At 48.6% G+C, this 26437-nt stretch overlaps 1 protein-coding gene across 3 annotated transcripts in view; it reads left to right on the top strand.

Moving 5' to 3' along the window:
* Positions 1-26437, top strand: part of CAMSAP1 (calmodulin regulated spectrin associated protein 1) — a 64249-nt gene that overhangs the window by 12749 nt on the left and 25063 nt on the right. For 2 of the 3 annotated variants that reach the window (XM_041724979.1, XM_041724978.1), the window contains 5 exons: positions 8993-9255; positions 10216-10377; positions 22206-22286; positions 23283-23315; positions 25946-26087. In XM_041724979.1, the coding sequence (XP_041580913.1) occupies positions 8993-9255; positions 10216-10377; positions 22206-22286; positions 23283-23315; positions 25946-26087 (681 nt within the window). The remainder of the gene's footprint in view (positions 1-8992; positions 9256-10215; positions 10378-22205; positions 22287-23282; positions 23316-25945; positions 26088-26437) is intronic. The other variant, XM_041724980.1, reaches the window with a different exon arrangement.

Raw genomic sequence — 26437 nt, 5'->3', positions numbered from 1 at the left:
GGTTGATTGATTTTTTCCCCCCAGAGAATTGGTCACATTTTCCTTTTTTTATTTTTTATTTTTAAAGATCTTATTTATTTATTCATGAGAGACAGAGAGAGAGAGAGAGATAGAGGCAGAGACACAGGCAGAGGGAGAAACAGGATTCATGCAGGGAGCCCGATGTGGGACTTGATCCTGGGACTCCAGGATCACACCCTGGGCTGAAGGCAGATGCTCAACCGCTGAGCCACTTGGGTGCCTCCCCTACTTTTTTTTAAAGATTATTTAGAGAGCTAGAGCATGAGTGAGAGTGCATGGGGGGAGAGCAGAGGGGGAGGGAGAGAGAATCTCAAGCTGACTCCCCACTGAGCAGGGAGTCCAACGCGGGGTCTGATCCCATGATCCTGAGATCACGACTTGAGCTGAAACCAAGAGTTGGAAGCTCAACCGACTGAGCCACCCAGACACCTCTTTGCTATTTTTTTATATGTTGAATGATTCTGGATTGTGTCTTGGACATTTTGAATATCACATTGTGGGTTGCTTTCTGGGTCCTGCTAAAGTCTTCTGGTACTTTTGCTATGTTTTGTGGCCGGGTGGTAGTAAATGCCCCATTAGGTTCAGGCCAGGGCACCGTTTTGCCGTTTATGCGCAGTAGTTTCAAGGTCAGTTTGGCTCTTGGGGTCTGTCCTCACACACGTAGCTCAGAGTCGTGTGGGTTCATACAGGGACTTAGGGGGCCCCTTCCCAGCTCTCTCCTTTCTTGGATTCCCCCTATATTTTGTGGCTCTGCAGAGCCCCTCTTCTCTTCTGGCTGGAAGGACAGGGCTTCACGTGGAGTGACCGCCTCCCAGGTTCTCACCGTGCAGCTCTGCGTGCCTGGTGCAGGAGGAGAGGACAGAAACAGTAGGTGCCCTCACCTCTCCTTAAAGACCCCTGAGGCCCCTCCCCTTAAAGCCCTGCCTGCTACACTGTCTCTGTCCCTGCTGTTCTCTAACTGTCCCGGGCTGGAAGGGAAGGGAAAGAGAGCCCGGGATCCCCCCACTCCTGCTTCATGGGCAGGGTCCCTTCCCTGGTCCTCTGGCTGGAAGGGCCCGGTTTCTGTCAGAATTTGACTGTCCGCCTGCTGTGTGGTGCTTTGTCGGGCTCCCCTCAGGTCAAAGGCAGGAGAGGAAGTTGGCACAGAACTGGGACCCCATAAATGTTGCTTCTGCAGGCTTTGCCTCTGCTCCCACAGTTGCCTGTGCTGCTCACATTGAGAATCCCTGCATGGCTGGTTTTTGGTTTCGTACAGAGTTTTGGTCGTGGTCAGTGGGGTGAGGCTGTCCTGGTGCTCCTTCGCCTGGCAGTGCTGCAGGCCTGTCAGCCGGCTTCTGTCACTTGCTGTTTCTGCTGGCTTTGTTCAGGATGGCCTGTCATTTTGCTCATCTGCTTATTTTCATCTGCGCTGAATGGATGAAGTATCTGGAAGACGGTAAGGATCATCAGCAGCCTGAGATGGTGCCTTCCTCTGGAGAATCGTGCATTTGCAGACACTGGCCCCAGCCCCCACCTCCTCACTCCAGTGTGTGGCTCAGGGTGCTCTCAAGGGCTGCTGTGCTTCTGGTTCAAGCTTGTTCTCATGGTGCAGCCTTTGGGGTTCCCAGCTGAGAGCGTCTGCAAGGTCACCAGGATTCCTTGCTCCCATTGTCTGAAGACCAAATTTTGCCCTAAGAATTTGGGAGGTGCCAGAAACGCAGCTTACCCTCTTTCTTTTTTTAAGATTTTATTTGAGTCAGAAAGAGAGAGAGAGAGACAGCTTGAGCATGCGAGTGAGGGGAGGGCAGGGAGAGAAGCAGGCTTCCATTGAGCAGGGACCCGGATGTGGGGTGTGAACCCAGGACCCTGCGGTCATGACGTGAGCTGAAGTCAGACGCTTCTTTGAGCCCCCGCCAGGTGCCCCAGCTCAGCCTCTTTGCACCTGCCCTAGAGGACAGGTCCTCCTGGGACACAGGATGGAACACGCCATCTGGGGAGTGTGTCCCAGCAGGAGCTTGGGCTCTGGATTGCAGATTCTCCTGGAACGTGTTCCAGCCTTGCTCTCTTGTCAGCCGGCCCCGCCCTTGAAGGTGTTCATTCTCTGTGGACTGTCTGTATTACATGGACTGTCTGTGTTACATCTGGTAGTGGAGTGCTCCTGCCCATGCAGGGGTGTAAAGGGACTTACTTTTGTGTTCGGCCACGTTGGGTCACGAGTCTTCCCTTGCCAGGGACGGGGTACTCTGTTTGCACCTCCTTCACGCTGGTCCTGCTGGTGGTGCATGCACCGCGGTCCCTGGGGTGTCAGCTGCACGGGCCGTCGCTTCTCTGGGGAGTCTCTGAGGCCTGAGTGAGGCAGGTCTTGCCAGGACTCTGGCTTTAGGGTCTGTGCTCCATCCCTCCCATCGAGGATCACCTTCCCTCCCTAGGGGCCAACCTTGGGAAGTGGTTGTACTCTGGGCCTGGGAGTGGAGGAGGGGGGGAGGAGGGGCCAGGTGAGGGTGGATGGGTCGGTTTCCCGCCTTAGCTAGGGCTCCACTGCGTCCCAGGGGTACCCAGTGTGTGCTGGGCCAGCACCGCTGCCTCTCCACTTCGTGGTGGAGGAGGCCGGGAAGTTTCCTACCCACTCTTGTCTTCACCAGCACCTGGCCGCCTCTGCTCTGGTCTTTGGTTTCCTTCCATTCTGGGACCTCTTTATTCCTGGAGTTTCTCAAAGTTTTAATTAATTCATTTTTTTTAACTTTAAAAATTTCGTTTATTTATTTGGGAGAGAGCAAGCGTGAGCGCATGAACAGAGGGAGAGGCAGAAGCAGACTCCCCACTAAGCAGGGAGCCTGACATGGGGCTTGATCCTAGGACCCTGAGATCACACCCTGAGCCAAAGGCAGATGTTTAACCACTGAGTGACCTAGGTACCCTACTCTGTTTTCTTTGCGGAGTAAATCTGGATTGTATCTTGAACATTCTGACTCTTACATGTGAGACTCTGGTTCCTGTTAAAATCTAGAGAATTGGGTTTTTTTTAATTTTTATTTTTGTTTATTTTTTAAAAAGATTTTGTCTGAGAGATAGAGCATGAGTGGGGGGAGAGGGAGAAGCAGGTTCCCCACTGAGCAGGAAGCCCCATGTAGGGCCCGATCCCAGGACCCTGGGATCACAACCGGAGCCGAAGGCAGACACTTGACCTATTGAGACCTACAGGTGCCCTGTTTTTGTTTTTTTCTTAAATAGGTATTCATCCCAGTTAGGCAGAGACTGAGTCCCAATGGCCTGCTGTGTGTGGGCCTTAGCTTGGAGCTGGTTTAGTCTTGAAAGCCTCTGGGCCATCTGGCCTGTCCACAGGATACCACCTTGAAACCTGGGCCCCAGTGTTGTTCTCGAGTCATTGCTATGCTGATCGAGCTCCTTGGTGGCACACAGGGGCCACATGGGTTGTCCAGGGCAGTCCACACAGATTTTAGGATTCTGTGTCCAGCACCCCTCCTGCTTTCTGGGGAGGGAGGGAGGGGCTCCCAAGGGGCTCTCCTAGAAGGGGTCTGGCTAGAAGACAAGTCTGTGTGTTTCCTATAGCTGAACCTGCCTCAGCAAAGCGGGGAGGTGGCGAAAAGAGCCCGCAGGGTGCCCTGTTCCTGCTACTGTGAGGTACAGCTTGGGTACTGGGGCCTTCCGGGTGTGGGGGTCAGCGTTTGTGGGCTCTGCCCAGGTGAGCTGGTTTTCTTTCTTTTCTGTTTGGTGTTTCCAGCTCAGGCTTTGGGTGTGGGCAGAATTCGAAGGCCTCTGGCTCTTTTTACTGCCTGTGTGATGATTTGTGAGGGCTTGTTTCCACGTGTTCACAGTGAGAAGCAGGTAGGTGTCTTCTCAATGGAGACTGTCAAAGCCACCTTTGGAGCCTCTAGTGGTGATTTTCAGCAGCACACATGCTGATGTCTGGGCACCCACATGTGGTGGGAACTGGTCTACACTGGGGCGGGGCACTGGGGGTTGCTAAAAGGCTTGGGTGATGAGGCGCTGTCCTGCCGGTCGCTGGCAGCTGTATGGGCTTTGCTCTCCATAGACCAAGCTAGAGCCTGTTGGGGTCTCGGGCTTCAGTGGGGGCCGTAGCGGGGCATTGGCAAGGGCTGCCTTGGCCAGCTGTGGGTGCGGGGACATGGTGTTCGTCTGTGGGATGGAGCCTGGTGCAGCGGGCAGCGACGGCCCAGGTGCTTCCTTGATGCATCTCTCTGACCTGTTGACAGCCTGTGGATGAGAGGGACAGCTAGTGCTTGGGTGAGACTCACAGACTCTAGCTCTGCCCTCAGCACCATGACTTACGTCCCTGCCTTGGCTGAACCTGCCCCACCCTGGGGACAGCCTAGTAGGCCAATGTGAGGCAGGGGTCTGCTTGGGGTCTGCTCCCAGCTGCACCCCTTTGCCTGCTTTCCAGACCGCGCACTCTGCTCCCCCACGCACCTGCTGCCCCTTCCCACTCTCTCCTGCAGTTAGCACCCCCCGACCTTGTCCCTCACACCGCCTTTCTGTCACCTGCCCCCGTGAGGTCCTAGCCCCACATTACCCGCCAGCTGCCGTGTGTATGCTGTCCCCTTGGGCCCATGTCACCGGCACCGCTGTCCCCCAGACCGCACTGTGGTTGCCACTCAGGCCATGTTGGGGCCCCGGCCCCACAGCCCTGCTGGGTGGCCAAGCCTTGCCCTCCTGCTTAGGGCCCTCCTGCTCAGCAGACACCCTGCCTCCTGCCTTCCTGGTGTCAGGTGGGAGTCCCTACAGCATGCGGCCACTGCGCTTACACCTGCTGCTCGCCCTACCCGCCCTCCGGTCGTCCTTCCGTCTGTCTTTTCTTCCGTTTGTCCTTCTGTCCATCCATCCTCCCACACGTCTGTCCTTCCATCCTTCCTTCCATACATCCGTCTGTCCTTCCGTCCATCTGTCTCAGCCCCAGATGTGGGGCTTCCCCCTCACCCCTTGCTCCCACACTCCAGGCTCCTGGTGTTCCTCCACGGCCTGAGGCCTTCACATGCTGCCATCTGTGGGCCCCACGGCCTCGCTGAGGGCGGAGGCCGTGCTGGCCTCTCAGCCCCTCCATCCCTCGCCTGTCCTCATGCCGCTCTTCCCAAGATCAGCGCTGCCTCCTGGTTGTGAATCCGTGAACACCTTTCCATCTTCCCTGTATGTCATCTCACAGATCATGCCTGCCTGGAATGTTCTCTCCGAGCCCACATTCTGTTGCAGCCCCTTCCCTGACCACCTCCCTGTGTCAGTGTTTGGCTCCTGGCCATCCTACTCCAAGCTGTCCGATCAGCTTTTCTTCCCCCTCTGTGTGCTCCCCTGGGTGAGAGCGTCTACCTGTGGCTGCGTTATTTAATGCAGTAGGTTCCGGGCTCCATCTGCTGCCAGCCCCTTTCTCCTGCACTTTGATCTCTGTCTTTTGCTGCCTTTTTTGAGATCTCTGCTGGGGTCCCACAGGCACCTCAGAGACGTCATACCCAGAAGAGAGCATCCCTCTGCCCTGACTGTCCCCTGTGCTTCTGGTTCCTGACAGTAGACAGTACCAGCCTGAAGTCTCATCGGCACAGTGGGAAATCTGTCTGTCTTGGTCACACCTAGACCCTGATGCCTGTACCCCTTTCCAGGGCTGCCTGTTCATGGCTGGGCTCTGACATCACTAGGCCCACTGACTGCAGTGGGGCTCTAGTGATAGTGATCCTGTCTTCATACTTCCCTGACCACCCCCCCCCCCCCAGGGCTGTCACATGCGCTCCTACAGGCTGGCCTCAGGCCCCGATGGACCCCACTGATGCCCCAGGTCCCTCCTGGGGCAGGCAGGTGGTCAGTACTTAGTTGATTGCCCGTTGGGCTAGAGAAGACGTGGCCTGTGCCCCGGGCTGCAGCTGTAGTTCCCATCTGCAGTTTTCCAGAATCCTCTCGTCAGGGTCGTTTCCTCGTGTGTCCCTATCCTCTCCCTTCCTGCTCCATTGGCCACTGAGAGCCTGGCTGCTTCCTTCCCCAGGAAGCCTCTCTGTCCTCCCTGCCCCGCGGTGCTGGCTCGGTGGCTCATCGGCACCCCAGCACCCTGTCCCCATCTGGGTGGTGCCCAGCGTGTTGTCTGCAGGTCGTTCACTTCTTGGTTGTCTCGAGGGTTTCCCCTGAGCAGTGGCTCTACCTCATTTGACTCCCTTCGTTTCTGTGTGGTTTAGGCCCATAGGAGGTGCTCAGTAACTAACTAAACAAGTGAATAATTCTGACAAATTGTTCTTTTGGTTTGTAGACGAAAGGAAGAGTAAGTTACTGGTAACATTCAATGTGTTTACAAAATTGTCTTCTTGTAAATAGTTGTTGACCTGAATAAAACTGATTGTAGATTTCAGAACTTGGGTGAGAGGCCCCAGCAGGAGTTGACCCCACGGAAGCAGGTTGTTAGCTGGCCCTGCTCCCCAGTGAGGGTGGGGCAGGCCCTGGAGGGGTGCAGGTAGGAGGCTGGTGCCCTGGTGGGGGGGATGGGCAGGGATACTGGCAGCAGGAGGCCTTTGTCAAAGTCCAGGCGGTTACCTGGAACCGATGTGTCATTTCCCTGTAGCTCACGGGATCCTGGATCTGCAGTTTATGTGACTTGGTTATGTGATTCCTATGTTCATATTCATATGTAATTGAAAAGTGGTTTGTTCGAATCAATTTATATTATTTTTGAATCTCTCACTAAGTGGGCCACACACGGAAGACCTTTCTACCCCAGGGGGCTGTGAAAGGGAAGGCTCTGTGGAGCCGTGGTTGGTGCTCTCTCCAGCTTTGCCAGGCGCCTGTGTTGAGCTAGAGTGTCTTTCTACACTTGTACCCCTGGACTCCCGTCCTTCCTAGGGCCAGCCCTCCACTGGGCTGTGTCCTGTCTCTTGCTCTCAGAGGTGTGACTCTGGGGGGCCTTTCTGTGCTGAGTCCCTAGGCCTCTACACTCCTGGAGGGGAGCCCATCAGTTACCTAAGTGAGAGGTGAGGGGCTGGGGCTAGGGGGACTGTGCCATGGTGATGGTTGTCATTCTCTGGGTATATTTCAAAGGGAAAGTCAGTTGGAGTTGCCAGGGGTTTGGCAGGAAGAGAACTGGATGACCGTGAAGCTTTTGGTTGGAGCAGCTGACCTTGAGATGGAGCCCGGGGTGGGGGGAGGTTGAGTTCACTCACAGGCAGATTAGGCTCCATGGCCAGCAGCCTTCACATGCCCCTCCCACAGAGGCAGAGAGATGGAGGAGCCTGGGGGTTGTCCTGAGCAGTGCCAGCTGGCCCACTGCCCTTCTGCCCAGGTCAGCCATGCACCTTTCCTGACAACCTACTCAGATCGTGGGCTCTCTAGCTCGGTGTCCTCCCCCCGACTTCCATCCTGCTTGGGACCAGCGTTGAGTCCTCCACGTGTGTCCTCCTGGGACGGCTCCTGTCCCTCCCTTAGCCTCCCACTCACATGTCACCATCACCTACCAAGAGAGCAGAAATGACTTCCCACCATGTTTTGCACTGGGACTCCCTTCTTTTATTACAGGTATGATCTGTTTCAGAACTTGGGATGATAACAGAATAGGATGGTCTCTGATAGGATCTGTTCCTCCCTGAGCAGGTTGCTGGTTTGTCCCTGAGGCGAGCATGTGTCCCTCCAGCCTTGCAGACCTGGCCCTGGCCTTGTGTGCCTACAGGGCTGCTGTGGGGGCTCTAAGGCTCTGTGAACCAGAACTGAACCACGGTGCTTGAAAACAAAAGGGCAGCAGAAATGTTAGTTACTGTCAGAAATAAGAATGGGCGGAGACACGGAGCAGCCCCAGACCCACAATGAAGTGATTCAGGGCTCTGAGTATAGTGCCCGTGACAAGGAAGAGGGCGAGGGGCAGGGAACAGGGTAGAGGGTGCGGTTGGAGGTCACTGGTAAGGTGCCCCTTCTTCCAGGATGGTGCAGGGAGAGGGCGTGCTGGCATAGGGGTTTCCTTCACCAACCTTCCTGGAGAGACTAGGCTTGTGTGAAGCCTTCTGCAGGTTGGGATGGTTCCAGAACTCAACCACGGGGGAGGTCCAGGGCTGGAGAGTCAGAGGTATGTGGGCCTCCCTGGAGAGGTCATCCTGACTCTGTAACTTCATGTTTCCCAGTCTCCTTGAGTACAGAGTGTCCCCCACTTTTGGGGGGACTGTGGTCGACATCTTGCAGAGCAAGTGTGAGGGACGCCATTGGGGAGGCCATTCCAGACATTTGGAAAGTGAGTGTCCCCAGCTGTACACGGGTGGCTGGTGTCTTTGTGTGGGAGGTGGTCTAGATACTGAGTCAGGTGGGTTCACAGTTGGTCTCTGCTGCTTGTGACCTTGGGCACATGGTATACTCTCTCTGCATCCATTTCCCCATGTGTAACGCAGGGACAGAAGTCTCCATTTGATGGAATCGTGGTGATGTTTAATTGACACAGCTCATGTGGCACTGATGTGCCTGCTCCAAAGTCAGGTGAAGGCCTGGTACTGCTGTTTGGAGTTTGTCATGGTGCCTGCAGCCCAGCCTTCCCCTCCGTAAAAACCATGGTGATTGGCCTCGCTTTCCTCTCCCATTGGATGTCAGAAAACAGATGCACCTGATACCCTCCCCAGGACTGACATGGGGTGTGCTGCATACCGTCCCATAGGGACCAGGTGCCGGGTGGTCCTGTGTGCTGCATGCAGCCCCGAGGCGTGAGCAGGTGCCATGCCGCCAAGCCCCAGCTGCCCCCCAGGGCTCCCACACCTGCTTCTCACTACCCTACGTCAGGAGAGTTGCTCCTCCTGGGTGTGGTGGTGCGGTTGCTAAGGGGTGTGCACTACCCACGCTGCCCAGGTGGGGTTAGCCGCCTGTTTGCAGGTGGAGAAGGTGTGGGATGGTGCTGTTTGTAGTGGGATCTTTTTATGTTGTTAGTCACCCATCGTGATGAATGGCAGCTCTGTCCTTTGTTAGCATTTTGAACATAACGTGTCATGCTCATGTGGTAATCTCTTCCTTGGCTCAGATAACATCCCCGAGGACCTCAGGGACCCCTTTTACATTGACCAGTATGAGCAAGAGCACATCAAACCGCCCGTCATCAAGCTCCTGCTGTCCAGCGAGCTTTACTGCCGTGTTTGCAGCCTCATCCTGAAGGGGGACCAGGTGGCCGCCTTACAGGGACACCAGTCTGTCATCCAAGCCCTATCCCGGAAAGGGATTTACGTGATGGAGAGCGATGACACCCCTGTGACGGATCCCGACCTCAGCCACGCGCCCATAAAGATGGTGAGCATCCTGTGTGCTCGTAGGGGCAGGGGCTGCCTCTCCCCAGCGGTGACTGCTTCTGGTGCCACGGCACCTGCTCGGCGCTCCAGCCTGTCATGCTGCCAGCTGTCCCTCTGCAGCTCAGCTGCACGCGTGTGGTGAAGTCAGCCCCAAAACTTGCACAGATGGCACGAGCCTGAGTGTCCCACAGGATGGCCAAGGTTTGCGCCTGTGCAGTGACATCCTGAGCTGTGCATCTCTTTTAGTGCTGTGATTTTGGAGAAAGGGGAAGGAGTCACTTCCTCTCAGCTCTCTTCCTCCCTAGGAGTGCTCTGGACACCAGGGTTACATTGAGGCATGTTAATGAAAACATTTGGAGGCACATTTTTTGCAGATGTTGTGGTAAACAGTTGTTGAGCCTAGTCTGTCAGTTTGTTTCATGTGTGTCATGTTTTTGTGTCCAGATAAATAAGTAAATGTACCTCTTTCTCTCCTTCCCCATTTTTTCTTTGGAAGCTGCATCGCCGATTTGACTTTTCCAGACTCCTCTGGGTCAGCGATTTTTGGTGCCTCCTATGTTGTGGGTTTTGTCTGTTCATTGGCGTTTTGCATTCTTTTGAGTTCTGGGAAGAAATGGTGCAAAGGTGTGGTGTAATTTTAGCATGCAGAGCTCCTGACTGGTACCCAGGGACCTGTTCGTGGTCATGCAGCCTTGGGCACATCTCTTCCCCTTGTGCCTTTTCCCTTAGGCATAAGTAGAGATGCCACCCTTGGGGCTCTTTGGGTTGCTGTGGAGATGAGAAAGGCTCAGAGCCCTCCACGCTACAGGGTGCTGAGCTGGCTGGACCCTGGGGATGGGTAACGTGCAGATAATGACCTCGAAACAACAGAATTGGGTGAGAGTTTGTGAGCAGGGTCTCTGTGTTGAACCTCATAGGAGAGGTGGGTTTGGGCCACCCTCACTGTTGCCTCTGCTCCCAGAGTGCCCACATGGCGATGGTGGATGCCCTCATGATGGCCTACACCGTGGAGATGATCAGCATCGAGAAGGTAGTGGCCAGCGTCAAGCGCTTCTCAACATTCAGTGCTTCGAAAGAGCTGCCATACGACCTCGAGGATGCCATGGTGTTCTGGGTCAACAAGGTGAGTGCTGGGAGCCATGGCCAGAATGGAACAAGGGACACGGGTCGTCTCCTAGAGCAGTGTGAATGGGCTGGGTGCTCCTTGGGGGCCAGGTGCTCTCCCCGCCAGAGGAGGGGAAGCACCCTCCTCAGGTGTCACGCTGAGAACCAGGCCCTAGCAGGGGCCACAGAAGCAATAAATCAATGTGCTGTGTCCAGCAGTGTGTCTACTACAGTGCAAACAGAACACACAGGTGTGCTCCTGAACGTGAAAAGGAAGGGTGTGAGCGGGGTATGATGAGTGGTGTATGTTTATGGTTTGAATTATTACATTCTGTTTATTTTTATCTCAGCACTTTTGTGCATTCAAGGACTGCTTGATTCTATAAGGTGTTTCGATGATTAAAAGTGGTATTTTTCTGGGCAGCCCAAGTGGCTTAGCGTTTTAGCGCCGCCTTCCGCCCAGGGTATGATCCTGGAGACCCAGGATCGAGTCCCACACTGGGTTCCCTGCATGGAGCCTGCTTCTCCCTCTGCCTGTGTCTCTGCCCCCCTCTCTCTCTCTCTCATGAATAAATAAATCTTAAAAAAAAGAAAGTGGTATTTTTCTAAGTGCTGTTTTCTCCTTTTATGTTTAGAAGCTTACAGTGTAATCTTTTATACAGTGTATAGAAAGAGTATTTTTAGTGGCATATGATCATTTGTAGCATTACCTTACCCAAACTTTTTGGTTGTTAAGCATCCTTATTTACAGAAAGGTGTGCACTGAGGGACCCTTGGCTAATAAAGCAGAGGAAATAGAAGAAGAGGAGGAAATAGAACTGCCCTGTGAAGTTGTTTGAGTATGCCACAAATTTTAAATGGTTTCATTATATAATTTATGCATGTATTCTCTATTATGTAAGGGTTTAATAAGAGGCAGGATAAAAATTGGTGACTGTGGAATTGGTCAAGGAGCATGACAAAGCCAGGCCTTGGTGTGTGGCCCCCTTAAAAGGGCCTCCTTCATTGTTGTGAGGAGGGAGGCCTTATGTCAAAGCCGTGTTGTGACTTCTAACCAAGATGCCCTATTGTTCACTTGGTTTTCTACCCAGATGTGGGAAGACAAATAAATGGGGAATCAAATAAATGGGCAGATGACCTTAAATCTCTGCTCAGTGAGGTACAGGGCTTATTCAGTGTTCACTGGAACCTCTGGGTCCTAGTGTGGACTTGGAAGCTGACCATTGGCCAGAAGGTCACCTCTTGGCGGTGGGCACAAGTCTGACTTGTCCTCTGCCTTTGTGTAATCCTGTGCATGTGGGAAGCATCCACAAGACCTTGGTTAAAAAATGATGTCAGGACTGGTACATGTGTCCATAGAAAACTGACCCTTGGGTAATATATATATATATATATATATATATATATGTATGTGTGTGTGTGTGTATATATATATATATATATATATTTTTTTTTTTTTTAGAGAAGGAGAATGGTGGGGAGGGACAGAGGGAGAGGGAGAGACTCTTAAGCAGGCTCTGTGCTGAGCATGAAATCCGACTTGAGGCTGGCTCTCACAATCCTGAGATCATGACCTGAGGCAAAATCAAGAGTCAGATGCTTAACCACTGAGCCACCCAGGTGCTTCTTAGGCGATATTTCTGTAAGTCCCAAAATGAACCTCTTATGGCCAAGAGTTCAAGTGTTGTTGGTGTTTTGTCATTGACGTACAGTGCTGTGTTAGTGTCAGATGTACAACATAGTGATTGGACAAGTCTGTACATCATGCTGTGGTTGCCACAAGGTGTGGCTAGCATCTGTTCCACACAGCCTCCATAGGGTATCCCGCCCATAACACAACTAGGTGTTTCTAGGTGCTGGCTGTAAGTTGAGACTTGGCTTTGGCGCTATGGGGAAGGGTAGCTGAGGCCCGGGTGTGCTGGCTCCCTAGGTGGCCACGAGCATATTCCTCCCATGCATGACTGGGGCAGTGGTTGCCATATAGCTGAGGGTCATTTTTAAAGGCTTTAGACTGTTTTTTGCCAAATTTCTGGCCATAATGATTGTACTGTTTTTTTTCATACTGTAAGTCTGTGGAGGTGTCTTATTCCATGATTTCCCATAGATTGCATATTACAAAAAAAAAAAAAAACAACAACACCTTGCCATTTTTTGGGCAGCCCGGGTGGCTCAGTGGTTTAGCGCCGCCTTCAGCCCAAGGCCTGATCCTGGAGACCTGGGATCGAGTCCCATGTCGGGCACCCTGCATGGACCCTGCTTCTCCCTCTGCCTGTGTCTCTCTCTGTCTCTCTCTCATCAATAAATAAATAAAATCTTTAAAAAAAAAATCTTGCCATTTTTAAAGGTGAAAAATAGTGCTTTTTCTTTTATTTTTTCATTCACTGGTAAAAATCAATGTTTAAAAAATAGAGCATATGCTTGGCTATTTGTCCTTCTTTTTGGTAAATTGCGTTTGTTATCTTTGGCCATATTTCTTTGGAAGCAGGGTATATTCCTTTTCTCCTCTGCTTCATCAAGTTTCTTGTATATTAAGGGTGTTCTCCATATGCCATATTTTTATATATAACTTTCCAGCTTCTTGCTGCCTGTGTTTGCTTGTGGACCTGGCTGATACACAGAGGATGATCTTCACGTGGTCCAACAGCATCACTTTTACCTACTCACATGTGTTTTCTGGTATTAATCTCTGTATTTTAAAGAAATGCACTCTTACTGATGCTGTATCCGCCGGTGGTAGGCATTGCCTCTGGATTTACTATTAGCACATGTGACCCTCCCCTTGGGTCCTTGTGGGCCAGCTGTGGTCACATGGCCTGCGATGATTGGATCTGTAGTCAGATGTGACATTACCACAACTAAGAATGACATTTTCACAGCTCATGACCCTTTTTTTTTGCCACACTCTGGTTTTCCTGGAGTTAATACTTGATTGTTTTTCATGATCATTTTTTGTCCTTGCCCAAGAGTTACATTTTTATTCAGTGTTTTCCATGTTTTGCTATTTCCTTAGCATTTCCATATGAATGTAAGTTTCTTACATTGATAGATTTTCCCTGATGTGTTCTTTGATGATGACTGAGTGGTGGGCTCTGGCCGAGGGCTCCCCCCACACATACTACTTTCACGTGGTTTCTCTCCAGTGTGGATTTGCAGGTGTCAGATAAGGGGTGCACTCACTCAGAAGGTTTCTGGCACTTGCTGCATGTGGGGCTCCTCTGATGCAGGGCTAGATGCGCCCCCATGCTCTGTGCACTTGAGAGTGTTTCCCTGACCTGTGATGAGATGTGAGTTCCACAAAGCCTTTCCTACATGGACTGTGGCTCTGGGCCTCTGTGGTGTGGGTCCTCTGATGCCAGACAGCTTAGAGCTGGGCCTGAAAGCCTTCCCACCTTTATTTTGCCAGGTGGGTTTTCTTGCCGCTGAAAACTGCTATGTGTTTAATAAGGTTCGGGCTCTTGAGACTTCACATATGGTGAGTTTTCTCTCCAGCATCAGTCTTTGAATCTTCTTTGAAGCTGTGGTTATAGATAGTGTTCCCAAGGTTCCTGCTGTGGGAATACACTTGAGTATACCTTGAAGCTTTTCTCACTGCCGAGCTGGCCTATTTTCACTTGGGAAGGTATTTCTGTGGGTTCGCTTCCTTTTCATGTTTGACTCTGTGTCTGGGTACTGTCACCCCCTTCAGCCTAGAGTCACAGGCATGTCAGGTGACCTGAGTTTTTTTCTGTTTGGCATCACTTCCAGGGACTGTCCTGCCCCGCCTAGGGTGGCTAGGTGGTGGCTATGTAGGCTCTTGCATACCTGTCCGCTGGCACTTGCTTCGCAACCATTTGGAGACCCTTTGGTGTCCATGCTGGGCCAGCACACTTGGCTCCCTCTCAGCCTGTGCCTGAGGGCTCCCTCAGCTGGGAGCATGTCCGGACATGGAACCATGCTTAGAGGCTGCAGCTTTCCCAGCGTTCCCCATCTTCTGAACAAGTCTCTTTCTTTCCCCGTGGGTGCTCAGGCACTCTGCCTTCCCTAGGATTGGGACTCCCCACCGGGCTCTTCTCCAGATTCCCTGCTCTGTGTGTGTGGCTGAGCTGTCCTCTATCCCCACAGTTCTGGAGGGTTACCATGACCATATCTTGCCGTGGCTTTTAAAATTTTTCTTGATGCCCAGCCAGTTGCCTTAGTCTTTGACAAACAAAACCCAGTTTCACTGCTGTATGATTTGCATGCGATAAATAGGCCCAGTTCTTTGAGTTTTGACAAGTGGCTATCTGTTTAACATTCACAATCAAGGTAACATTTCCATCACCCTCAAAAAGTTCCTTTGTGTCCCTTTGCAGTTAATCCTTAAGCCTGGGTTACTACTGATGTGCTTTCTTTACTGGGAATTAGTTTTATCTCTTTTAGGTTTTGATAGAAATGGATCATGTGTATGTTACTCATTTTGTGTCTGGGTTTCTTTCACAAAATAAGTGAAAATGAAACAAAATGAAAACGAAAAGTGGAACAAAATGATTCTAAAATATTTTAAGATTTTATTTATTCATGAGAGACACAGAGAGGCAGAGACACTGGCAGAGGGAGAAGCAGGCTCCCTGTGGGGAGTCCAGTGTGGGACTCGATCCCAGGACGCTGGATCACGACCTGAGCCGAAGGCAGATGCTCAACCACTGAGCCACCCAGGTGCCCCAATAATTCTGAAATTGCACCTGTCAGTGGTTTTCTTTTCATCCTCTGGAGTATTCCATTGTATGAACAGAGCAGTTTCCCTGTTCCCCTGATGGTGGACGCTATGGTTGTTACCACGTTTGTCTCTTGTGAATAAAGCTGCTAGAAACATTTGTGTACAGGTCTCACAGGCAGATGTGTTTTCATTCTTTGAGTAGTATACTTAGGAGTAGAATTGCCAGGTCAGTGATAAGGACGTAGTGAACATTAGAAGAAACTGCCAAAGTATTTTGCAAAGTGATGAAGTGATGATGCCATTTGAAGCTCCTACTGCTAAGGGAGTCCCATTTGCTCCAGACCATTGCCAGTGCTTGGCATAGTCAGTCTTTCAGTGGGAGCTGTTGGAGTGGATGTGTAAAGCTATCTTGCGTGGTTTTCATTTGCATTTCCCTAACGACTGAAGACATTTGTTATATATTCTTCGGTTAGGTGCATGTTCAAATGTTTTGCCCAACTTTAGGTTTTGTATCTATGCACCAGTTTTGGTAACTTGTGACCTTTCAAGGAATTCCTCAATTTTATTTAAATGGTTGAACTAAATTATTATCCTTTAAATGTGTCTATGTCTGTAGTGATGTCTCCTGTTTCTGGCTCTGGGTAATTTCTGTTGCTTTTTTTCTTTCCTTAGTTTGGTTTGGTTTGTCAATCTTCTAAAAACCTGCTTTAGATTTTTACTGATTTCTTCTATTTTGGGTTTAACTTCTCTTACTTTAAATTATTTTTTCTTTTTTTTTTTTTATTTTTTCTATTTTTTTTGAATTCAATTTGCTCTCCTTTCTAGTTTAAGGTAGAAGGTGAGTTCTTTCAAACCTTTGTTCATTTCAGGCTGGTAGCTCCTTTCTGAGCAGGTGCCTGCCCTGTTCGTGTGCTGTGGTGTTGGTCCTCATCACCCATTTTCAGTTTCACCTGCAGGGTCCCACTTTCTCTGTGGGTTACCGAGAAGAGTGTGGTTTAGTTTCCACCCATCTGGGGAAGGTGATTCTAGATTTCTTTGAGTACTTTGCTTTCTAATTCTGTTGTGCTCAGATAGTATAGTCTGTGATTTTGGTCCTAAATCTATTGAGATTTGTTTTATGGCCCACCGTGTGGTTTTGTAGAGTGTTTCGTGGGCTCTTGAACATGGTGCTCTGCGTGTGGGCTCAAACTGGCTGTGGGTGCTGTTCACAGCCCTGGCCCATGGCCACTGTGACAGGACTTGAGGTCTGCACTGTGTGTTATTGGTTTTACTCTGCTGTGTTGGTGTTTGTAGTCTGCTGGTACGTTTGCATCTTGGAGGCTTTCTGTATCGTCTTGGTGGATCAATCCTTTGGTCATCACGAAATGTCTATCTCTCTCACAGGTGATGGTCTTGTCCCTAGGTCCACCTTGTTTCCTCTAGTGTGGCTACTCCAGCTTTCTAAACACTGGTGCCCATGTGATGTATCCTTTTCCTTCCTCATAGTTTTATTTTTTTACTCTCATCTGTCTTTCTCTTTTCTTTTCTTTTCTTTCCTTTTCTTTTCTTCCTATTTTTCAGTAATCTCTCCACCCAACTTGGGGCTTGAACACACAATCCTGAGATCAAGAGTTGTAGGTTCTACCAGGTTCCTCTTTCTTTAGCCTTACTTTTAATTAAAAGTAAGAGAAGTTAAGCCAAAAATAGAAGAAAGAAATCAGTAAAAATCTAAAGCAGGTTTTTAGAAGATTGAGAATCCAAACCAAACCAAGGAAAGAAAAAAAGTAACAGGAATTACCCAGAGCCAGAAACAGGAAACATCACTACAGACATACACACATTTATCTTTTTTTTTTCCTTCACATTTATCTTTTTATGTATAAAAAGATAAAATCTTTTTTATCTTAAAAAAGATTAATAAAATGAGAGTCTGCCTTATTTTTGAAATGTTTAGACCAATTACATCTAATGTGATTATTGAGATATCCGAGTTTGATATCTTATCTGCTTTCTGTTTATCTCATTTTTTTTCTTTTCTTTCTTTTATGGCTTCTTTTGGGCTGGGTATTTCTGACTTTTTTTTTTTTTTAAGATTTTATTTATTTCATGAGAGACACACACACACACACACACAGAGAGAGAGAGAGAGAGAGGCAGAGACACAAGTAGAGGGAAAAGCAGGCTCCTTGCAGGGAGCCTGATGAGGGGTTCAATCCTGGGCCTCCAGGATCACGCTCTGGGCTGAAGGTGGTACTAAACTGCTGAGCCACCTGGGCTGCCCTGGACTGGGTATTTCTTAGTACTCTGTTTTATCCAGTAGTTTTTGGGAGCTGGTTAAGAGTTTACAATATGTGTCTTTAGTTCTTTATAGTTTACTTTAGATACAGTGATAACCATTTCACAAATGACGTCATTTCCCTTCCTGGCCTCCATGATGCTGCTGTCATTTACTTTACTTTTATCTCACATATACTAGTTTTGCTTTCTTTTTTTTTTTTTTTTTAATGATTTTTTTATTTTTTTTATTTATGATAGTCACAGAGAGAGAGAGAGAGAGGCAGAGACACAGGCGGAGGGAGAAGCAGGCTCCATGCACCGGGAGCCCGATGTGGGATTCGATCCCGGGTCTCCAGGATCGCGCCCTGGGCCAAAGGCAGGCGCCAAACCGCTGCGCCACCCAGGGATCCCTAGTTTTGCTTTCAACAGTTAGATTCTTCTATTTTTTCATTATTATTATTTTTTTAAATTTATTTTTTTATTTGAGGGAGAGAGTATGTGTGAACAAGGCAGGGAGGGGCAGAGAGAGAGGGAGAGAATCCCAAGCAGACTCCTTGCCACGACCCTGAGATCATAACCTGAACTGAAATCAAGAGTTGTACACTTAATTGACTGAGCCACCCAGGGGCCTCCAGATATCTTCTAATATAATTGAAAATAGGGACTGTTTATCCACAGACTTTCCATTTTTATTGCTCATTCCTTTGTGTAGATAAAGAGCTCTCAAACTTTTGGTCTCAGGTCCCCTTTACACTCTTTCTGTCAAGATTTTATTCATGAGAGACACAGAAAGAGAGGCAGAGGCCCAGGCAGAAGGAGAGGCAGGCTCCATGCAGGGAGCCCGATGCGGGACTCGATCCCAGGACTCCTGGATCACGACCTGAGCCAAAGGCAGACGCTAACCACTGAGCCACTCAGGTGTTCCCCACTTTACACTCTTAAAAATTACTTAAAAATGTATTTTAAAGAATTAAAAAAAATTTAATCTATCAATATTTACCATTTAGATATTAAAAACAAAAATTTAATAATTTGCTTAATAGTAACAGTAAACTCATTTCATGTTAGTAATTATTATAAATAATGTATTTTTATGAAGAATAACTATTTCCAGAAGAAAAAAAAGTATTTTACAGTTTTGTACATTTCTTTAGTATCTGGCCTCCTGGAAAATAAGTTGGGATTTTCTTATCTGCTTTTGCATGGAATTTGCTACAGTGTGTTTCTGTTGAAGTGTATGAAGATGCATCTTTGTGTGGATACATAGCTTGAAGAGAGGAGAGTGCGGATGGATGTGTTTGAGATGATAGTGTCGCAGGATGCCATCCTCTCTTCTATTCTCGATGTGGCCTCTTCTTTATGATGAGCTGTGCAGACTCTGGGCTGCCAGTCTTTGTGCCATCTTCTGGATTGCACAGATGTGGATGATGTCTGGGTGTATCTGTGGGACAAGGGAAGCTTAGGGTCCTCCTATTTCACTGTCTTCCCTGCAAGTCCATATGCACCTCTCTTTTGTTTGTACACCGAAACCCAAAAAGCAGTTTTCTTTTTTTTAAGATTTTATTTATTTATTCATGAGAGACACAGAGAGAGAGAGGCGCAAAGACACAGGCAGAGGCAGAAGCAGGCTCCATGCAGAGACCCCGACGTGGGATAGAGCCCGACTTGGGACTTGATCCCAGGTCTCCAGGATCGGGCCCTGGGCTGAAGGCGACGCTAAACCACTGAGCCACCTGGGCTGCCCAAGTAGTAGTTTACTTTTCTTTTTTTTTTTTTAAAGATTTTATTTATTTATTAATGAGAGACGCAGAGGGAGAAGCAGGCTCCATGGAAGGAGCCCGATGTGGGACTCGATCTTGGGTCTCCAGGATCACGCCCTGGGCTGAAGGCGGCGCTAAACCGCTGAGCCACCCGGGGTTGCCCCTAAGTAGTAGTTTTCAAAGATTAATCACAATATGAGATTTGAAACTATTACCAATTCTTAAAATTTTTTGAGATAAAATTCACATTATAAAATATGCTATTTTAAAGTCTACAGTTCCATTTTTTTTTAAGATTTTATTTATTCATGAGAGAGAGGAGGCAGAGGTAGGAAGAAGCAGGCTCCCCATAGAGTTGGGAGCCCATTGTGGGGCTCAATCCCAGGACCCTGGGATCACGACCTGAGTCGAAGGCAGACACTTAATGGACTGAGCCACCCAGGCACCCCTTGTAGTTTTTAATATATTCACAAGGTTGTACAGCTGTCATCACCAATTTCACACGTTTTGATCATGTCTAGAAGGAAACTACCCATCACCTTGTCCCCACCCCAGCCCCTGACAACCACAGACCTGCTTCCTGTCTCTGTGGAGTTGCCACCCGAGGGGATTTCACACCAGCAGGACCATATACTGCAGCCTTCTGTGTCTGGCTTCTTTTGGTGTCATGTGTTCTCCTGCCACCCAGGTCGTAGCATGCACCAGTACTTCATTCCTTTGTTTTTTTTTTTTTTTTTTTTAATTTTATTTATTTACGATAGGCACACAGTGAGAGAGAGAGAAGCAGAGACATAGGCAGAGGGAGAAGCAGGCTCCATGCACCGGGAGCCCGACGTGGGATTCGATCCCGGGTCTCCAGGATCGTGCCCCGGGCCAAAGGCAGGCGCCAAACCGCTGCGCCACCCAGGGATCCCTACTTCATTCCTTTGTACGACTGAATGGTCCCTCCGTTGTGCAGATGAGCCATGCTGTCTCTGTGTAGTCATCAGCAGATGGGACGTTGGGGTTGTGTCCCCTTTCTGGGTGTCATAGATAGTGCTGCTGTGGTCGTTTGTGTATGAGATTTTGTTTGGATGTGTGTCCAAGTTTCTTGGGTATTTAGGGATGGAATTCCTGGGTGGAAACTCAGTGTTTACCTTCTTGAAGAGTGCACCATTTTACATTTCTTCAGCAGTGTCTGAGGCTTCCAGTGTCCCACGTCCTTGCTGGCACTCAGTTTCTGATTATTTGATGTGCACCGTTCTAGAGGATGTGAAGTGGTGTCTTGTGGCTTAGGTCTGAATCTCCCTAATGATGGGAGCTTTTTCTCATTTCCATGTGCGTGTAGGACATTTGTAGGTCTTCTCTGGAGAGAATTCTCTTTATATCCTTTGTCCATTTTGAAATCAGATTCTTTGTCATTTTATTGTTATAAGAATTCCTTTATTTGTTCCAGATACTAGATCAGTGACTTTTGTCTCTGGTTATATTATTATTATTATTATTATTATTATTTTTAAAGATTTTATTTTTTCATGAGAGACACAGGGAGAGGCAGAGACATAGGCAGAGGGAGAAGTAGGCTTCCTAGGACCCTGGAATCACACTCTGAGTCGAAGGCAGATGCTCAACCACTGAGCCACCTGAGCGCCTCTGTCTCTGGTCATATTAAAAGTCCACTTATGGTTCCTGTGTCCTTCCTGGCCCTGCCACTCACCACAACTTTGTGACCTCACACACCAGTCATTTGGAGCATGGTGCATGGAGGGCTGTAGAGATCTTCTCAATGTTGTCAGATCTTGTGAACGGTATCAAAAATTACATTCATTAACGTCACCATCAGTCTAATCAGAAAATCCTTTCCACAGTAGAAAGCTGTCTAGCAAATGACAGAAGCACATTTTCAAAAGTATTTTTTATTATGAAAAATTGTAAATGTGAAGAAATATACAGAGAACACCCATGTACCTACACTTAAATTTTACATTTTGTGATACTTGCTCTGTTATTTATCCATCTGTCCATCTCTTTTGATTCACTTACTTTAAAATTTATGTATATTGATTTTTCTTCTTTTTAAGACAGATTTTCTACGTTCTTGAATGATTTGCTTGAGTTCATTTATCTGTATTCTTGTTTATTTGTGTTAAGATTTATTTATTTGAGAGAGCAAGAAAACACTAGTGGTGGGGAGGGGTAGAGGGAGAAACCTGATGCTCTATCCCAGAACCCTGGGATCATGACCTGAGCTGAAGGCAGACACTTAACTGACTGAGCCACTCAGGCGCCCTATCTGTATTCTTGTTTAATAAAACATTAGTTCTCTGTTTTTTCATTTGATTGTAGCTTTGACCACATCCCTTGAAGCATTGATGAGTATTTTTCTCCATGATTTTATTTATTTTTGAAAGATGTATTTATTTTGGTGGGGGACAGGGTGGGGGAAGGACAGAGGGAGAAGGAGAGAGAATCCTCAAGCAGATTCCATGCTGAGCGAAGAGCCCGACTTGGGGCTTAATCTCGGACCCCAAGATAATGACTTGAGCCAAAACTGAGAGTTGGAAGCTCAACCGACTGAGCCACTCAGGTGCCCCTCCATGGTATTACTTTATAATTGCAATTTTGATTTTATCTTTGGGTTAGTCATTCAGGAGAGAATACTTTAATTTCTAATAAGCTGTATTAGTTGTTTAAGGGGTGTACAATTAAATTTTACTATTAATGTTTATTTGGTGTCACGTGTGAATGGGTAGGGGACATGTGAGCTACCTGCGAGGCTCGGCATCAGGGTGTCCCAGCCACATGGTCTCAGCAGTGGCATTTGCTGATGGTGACAGCTTGTACTATTTGTGCGTCCCAGGCTTTCAGCGATGTGGCTCTGTCATGAGGTGGCAAGTGTCACACTGATGTGTAGAGGCACGGAATGTTTCCTGGAGTGGCAGGCCAGCTTTGGTCCCCACATTGAGCCCAGATCCTGTGGAATACATATATTACTGCATATGTATAATTATCTTAAATGATCCCTGTGTCTAAGGGGACACAAACAAGTGAGGGGGGGGGTCTCTGGGTGGCAGAGTGAAGAAATAGATGTGAAGATATGGAAGCCATTGCCCTTTTATTTATTTTATTTTTTGTTTTTTGCCATTGCCCTTTTAATGCTTTTTTCTTCTATTTCAGGTAAATCTTAAAATGAGAGAGATAACAGAGAAAGAAGTTAAGTTAAAACAGCAGTTATTGGAAAGTCCAGCTCATCAAAAGGTAAAGGGTGAATTTAACTGTTCTGGAATGCCTCTAGTTAACATTGCGCCCAGTTTGAAAGAATTGTGTCGGTGTTGACTCCTGGCTTATTCTCTATTTGCACTGCCCCAGAGAGGAGTGAGACTCCGAGGTCTCCTGGCAGACTGGCTCTGCAAGTGCCTTGGAGGTGGGCATGGCAGTGTGCTCCTCGTTTCTCCCTGGCCAGGGGGTGGTCTTGTATTTAACTTTGGAGGGTGACGGAGATGTTGGGAGGTATTAGAAGCTCAAGAATGGGGAGTGGACAGGGTTACCTGGGAATTAGCTTCTAGATTTCACCAGTTGAGGAGAAGATTGCCTGCTGTCAAAGGTGCCCTTAAAGATCCCTTATATTGCCTCTGAGGCCCAGTGTAGCTGTGGTGTGTCTCTAAAACCCTGCATGGAATTCAGGCAGATAATGTTACGTGTCTCATGAAATGACACAGATAGACATTCTGGTCATTTCTGTCCCATCCTTTCCCTATGATAGTATTTTTTTTTTTTGCTAATAAGCAGGTGTGTGACTGAATCCATCGTAAACATGTAATGTGGCCTGATTGCATCTCTGGTCTCAGCGTCCCCTTGCCGCCTCCTCTTGCTCCTGGATTCTGGGGATGCTGGGGGCACCACACCCTGGGCCACACTTTTGTGAGCCCCTGTGTTGCTCAGATGGGCACAAATGACGCACTGAGAGCCTCTCTGAGTTGCAGTTGGCACCTGTCCTTCGTGATGCCTGGCCCATGCCGAGTTTCCAGGGTTTCCTTTGCTCTTGCAGAGGCTAGTGTTGTGGAGGTGCCTGTGCCCTTCCACTTCCGTCATGTGATGATAGAGGGTGTTCAGGTCACGGGCCCCGGACAGGACTTACCTCTCAGAGGACATCCCAGCTCTCTTGTGAATGTGTGATGGTGTGTGTGACGCGGTCCATTCGTGGCCTGCCTGCTGTGACACTCTCTCCTGCTTCCTCCCCTGCTTCCTGAGCAGTCCCCCTCCAAGTGGTACTGGAAGTTAGTGCCCGTAAGTGAACTCTGTGCGCACCAGCTGCATCCAGACAGCCATCCTGTTGCAATCACTTGCTTCCATTAAACAGCTACTCACACCTGAACCTGTTTCTTTTGTTTAATGTCCTCTTTGGTATTGTTGTTGCTTTTCTACAGTATGAGTGATAACCTGATTCTGGGCTCAATAGGCTTTTTGTAGACCACACTCACTCTGGTTTTGCCCAATTTCTTAGGTAATTTTACAGATAGAGTTTTGTGTTTCTTCTTATGGACACTTACTTTTTTATGCGATGGACATAAAAGAGGATCCATCCCTATTCTAGCAGATACCAGAAGGAATCCTCTAATTTCCAAGTTACTTATCTTCCCTAATGGTGGTATTTAACGTGACATCTCTTAGTGTAACATGGGTCATCTGATGAATGCAGGTAGCATGCCTCGTGGAAGGCTGCTCATGTGGCAGAGAGGGACCTCCTTCTTCAGAGACGTCTGCTGGGGTGTGTGGAGCACCCCTGCTGCCTGCCCGCCAGCCTGAGGAGGGCAAAGGGGCAGCCAGGCAAGGGCTGGCTGGGATATAGGATTGGATCAGCAGGGATACAGGATTTCTGGAATCCAGCATAACATTAAATAGGAATTTTCCCAGAGAAAGTTAAGAGTCGTGATTTGGATCTACAGTTTTAGCTGTTCTCTACTTTGTTATGTGTTTTAGAAGCAGAGCCTGTTTGTTACACAATTCCTGTGGAAAACTATTTGGCACTCCAGGTGGTGCATTTTAGAATGAAGTTTTGGAACACAGATCTTTATGTAGACCTTAATTGCCCATTCTTTTAGTTTAACTATTTGGACCAGGTGGTCCTTTGAATTTTATCACAAGGGAAATACCATGGCTGTAAGCTGGTCAGCGGGATCCATGTGATCTGTTCTGCTTTGTGGCCAACTTTGGGGATGACCTTGCTTCTCTTGGAGATACTGAGTAACAAGGAAGAGGACAGCCTTGTTAGTATTTACACACCTCTTCACTTCTGAATCCTGAAGGCCAGAGAGGTAAATACTAAGTTACGTTATTTAGTGAGGATATTGTCAGAAATTGAACTGTCCTGGAGAAGCTAGGTCTCAGCTGAGATCTTACAGAAACTGAAAAAGGTGACCAAGAGCAGTGAGCCTGCAGGTTCCCTTGTGGATGATGGTAGCCATGGCTGTGCCCACAGCGTCCAGCAGACGGGCTGGTGAGGATGGGCATGGGAGGGTGTGGTCAGGCCGGCAGGCTGAGACACATTGCCCTGGTGGCTGCGGCCTGGAGGTTTCAGTGAGCTGGCTTGGAGGTAGTAATCACACAAGCTCTCTGGATCCTGCAGTTCAGTTGTTTTCCCTTATTTTAAACACACGCCATCCATCTTCACTGGAGAAGCCATTTGCTTTACTGCATGCTGTGGTCACTCACCATGTGTGCTGTCTCGTGTGTGTATGTGTCTGTGGAGGCCTGGCCTGGCGCATGCTCTTGTGCCCTGCATGCTGCAGCCCCAGACCAGCCCTGTGGGCAGTGCGGGCAGGCTGCCTGTTGTAGCCTGTGTTATGGGCCCTGAGAAACAAGTTAAAGTCTCCGTCAACACAGACTTCACAGACATGAAATAAACCACATTCCTGTTTTGAAAAAATGTGTTAGGTGTGTCTTACGCCAAATATTAGTATTGATTATTCTCCCCTGTACATTTATTCAGACAACTTTAAATTCTCGATTGCCGAGAGAGATGGTTTTTCTTCGGGTTGAACCCCTCTGCCTAAGTCTCAGAAATCCACAGTCGTTAGTATGGACTGCTGGTTTTCTTTCTCTTGTTGGTATTGTGTACTTTCTTCCCTTCAAGAAGATGCAGCTGTATTGTGAATGTTAACGCAGAAGAACCTGAGCGAGCGCGCAGCAGGACGTTTGGGACAGGTGACTGCGTGGACTCCCCTTCCTTGGCGGCTTGTGTGTCTGCACACACGTAACCAGACATTGAGTTGTGGGGGCCACGCTGGGAGGCTGGGGGTGGCTCAGAACACAGTGCACACCCTCTCCTCCGAAGGCAGAAGTATGGAAACCTTGCAAAGCCCCCTGTCTCCCAGAGCACCTTGCATGCATTCAGTCTCCTCATGCTGTGCCGTAGTTCTCAGAGGGTCCAGTTGATGTATACATGACATTTTGTCTAACCTGGTTTGGAGAATTTCTCAAACCGTATATTAATGATGTTTTGTACTTTTTTTGATGGCTGAGGTTAATGCTGATAATACTCAGAAAAGGAGTAGTAAGGCGGGTCTTCTGAGCCTAAGCTTGTTCACCATTTAACTTGTTTCTCATTCGTTCAGAGTGTGCGGCTTTTGGTAGCATAGCCGTGCATTCTGCCTCCACTCTTGTGTGCCCCTTAGCCCAGGACGGCCTGGCGCCATCAGCAGTCAGTTGCTGTCTCCCAGGTTAGCCATGGTGCTTGGTTCCCTGGATCTTGGCATGTGTGTTCAAGGCAAAGGATGTCATCCAGACTCTCGAGCTTTTCCCATGTGATTGCCGTTGTTCTGACCGTCATCCAGTAGGCATTATGTGAGTTCTCAGAATAACATCAGTTGTTGTGGAGGCACATCATGTGCAGACTGTTTTCCTTTTATCAACTGCAGGTGCGCTATCGCCGAGAGCACCTGTCCACAAGGCAGCCACCCTACTTCCCATTGTTGGAGGACCTGATGAGGGACGGCAGCGACGGGGCTGCTCTCTTGGCTGTGGTCCACTACTACTGCCCAGAGCACATGAAGTTGGACGGTGAGTGCAGAGCTTCCCCTGGAGCGGACCTGGGTCCTCCAGGAACATCACACACACACACTGGTCCAAACATGTAAAAGATGGGGAGTAGCACCCTCAGTCTTGATACCATCTGGGATATTCTCATACAGATTAAAAAAAAAAGTACGAGGATGATGTGCTTGTACTTGACTTGCATTCTTTTATCTCATGGAGAAATTGGACTTTGAAAGTATTTGGGTAAAGTGTTAAGTATGTGACTTTTCTTACATTTTGGAAGGGTTGGAACTTTGTCTGTCTTGCTACAATTGGTTTAAAACCTCTAGCAGCAGGGTGCCTGGGTGGCTTAGGTGGTGAAGCATCTGACTCTC

Source organism: Vulpes lagopus, chromosome 12 (assembly GCF_018345385.1).
Source record: "Vulpes lagopus strain Blue_001 chromosome 12, ASM1834538v1, whole genome shotgun sequence".
In the NCBI taxonomy this organism is placed as follows: Eukaryota; Metazoa; Chordata; class Mammalia; order Carnivora; family Canidae; genus Vulpes; species Vulpes lagopus.
The sequence above is the reverse complement of the archived record's forward strand: the minus strand, read 5'-3'. Positions and strand labels throughout refer to the sequence as shown.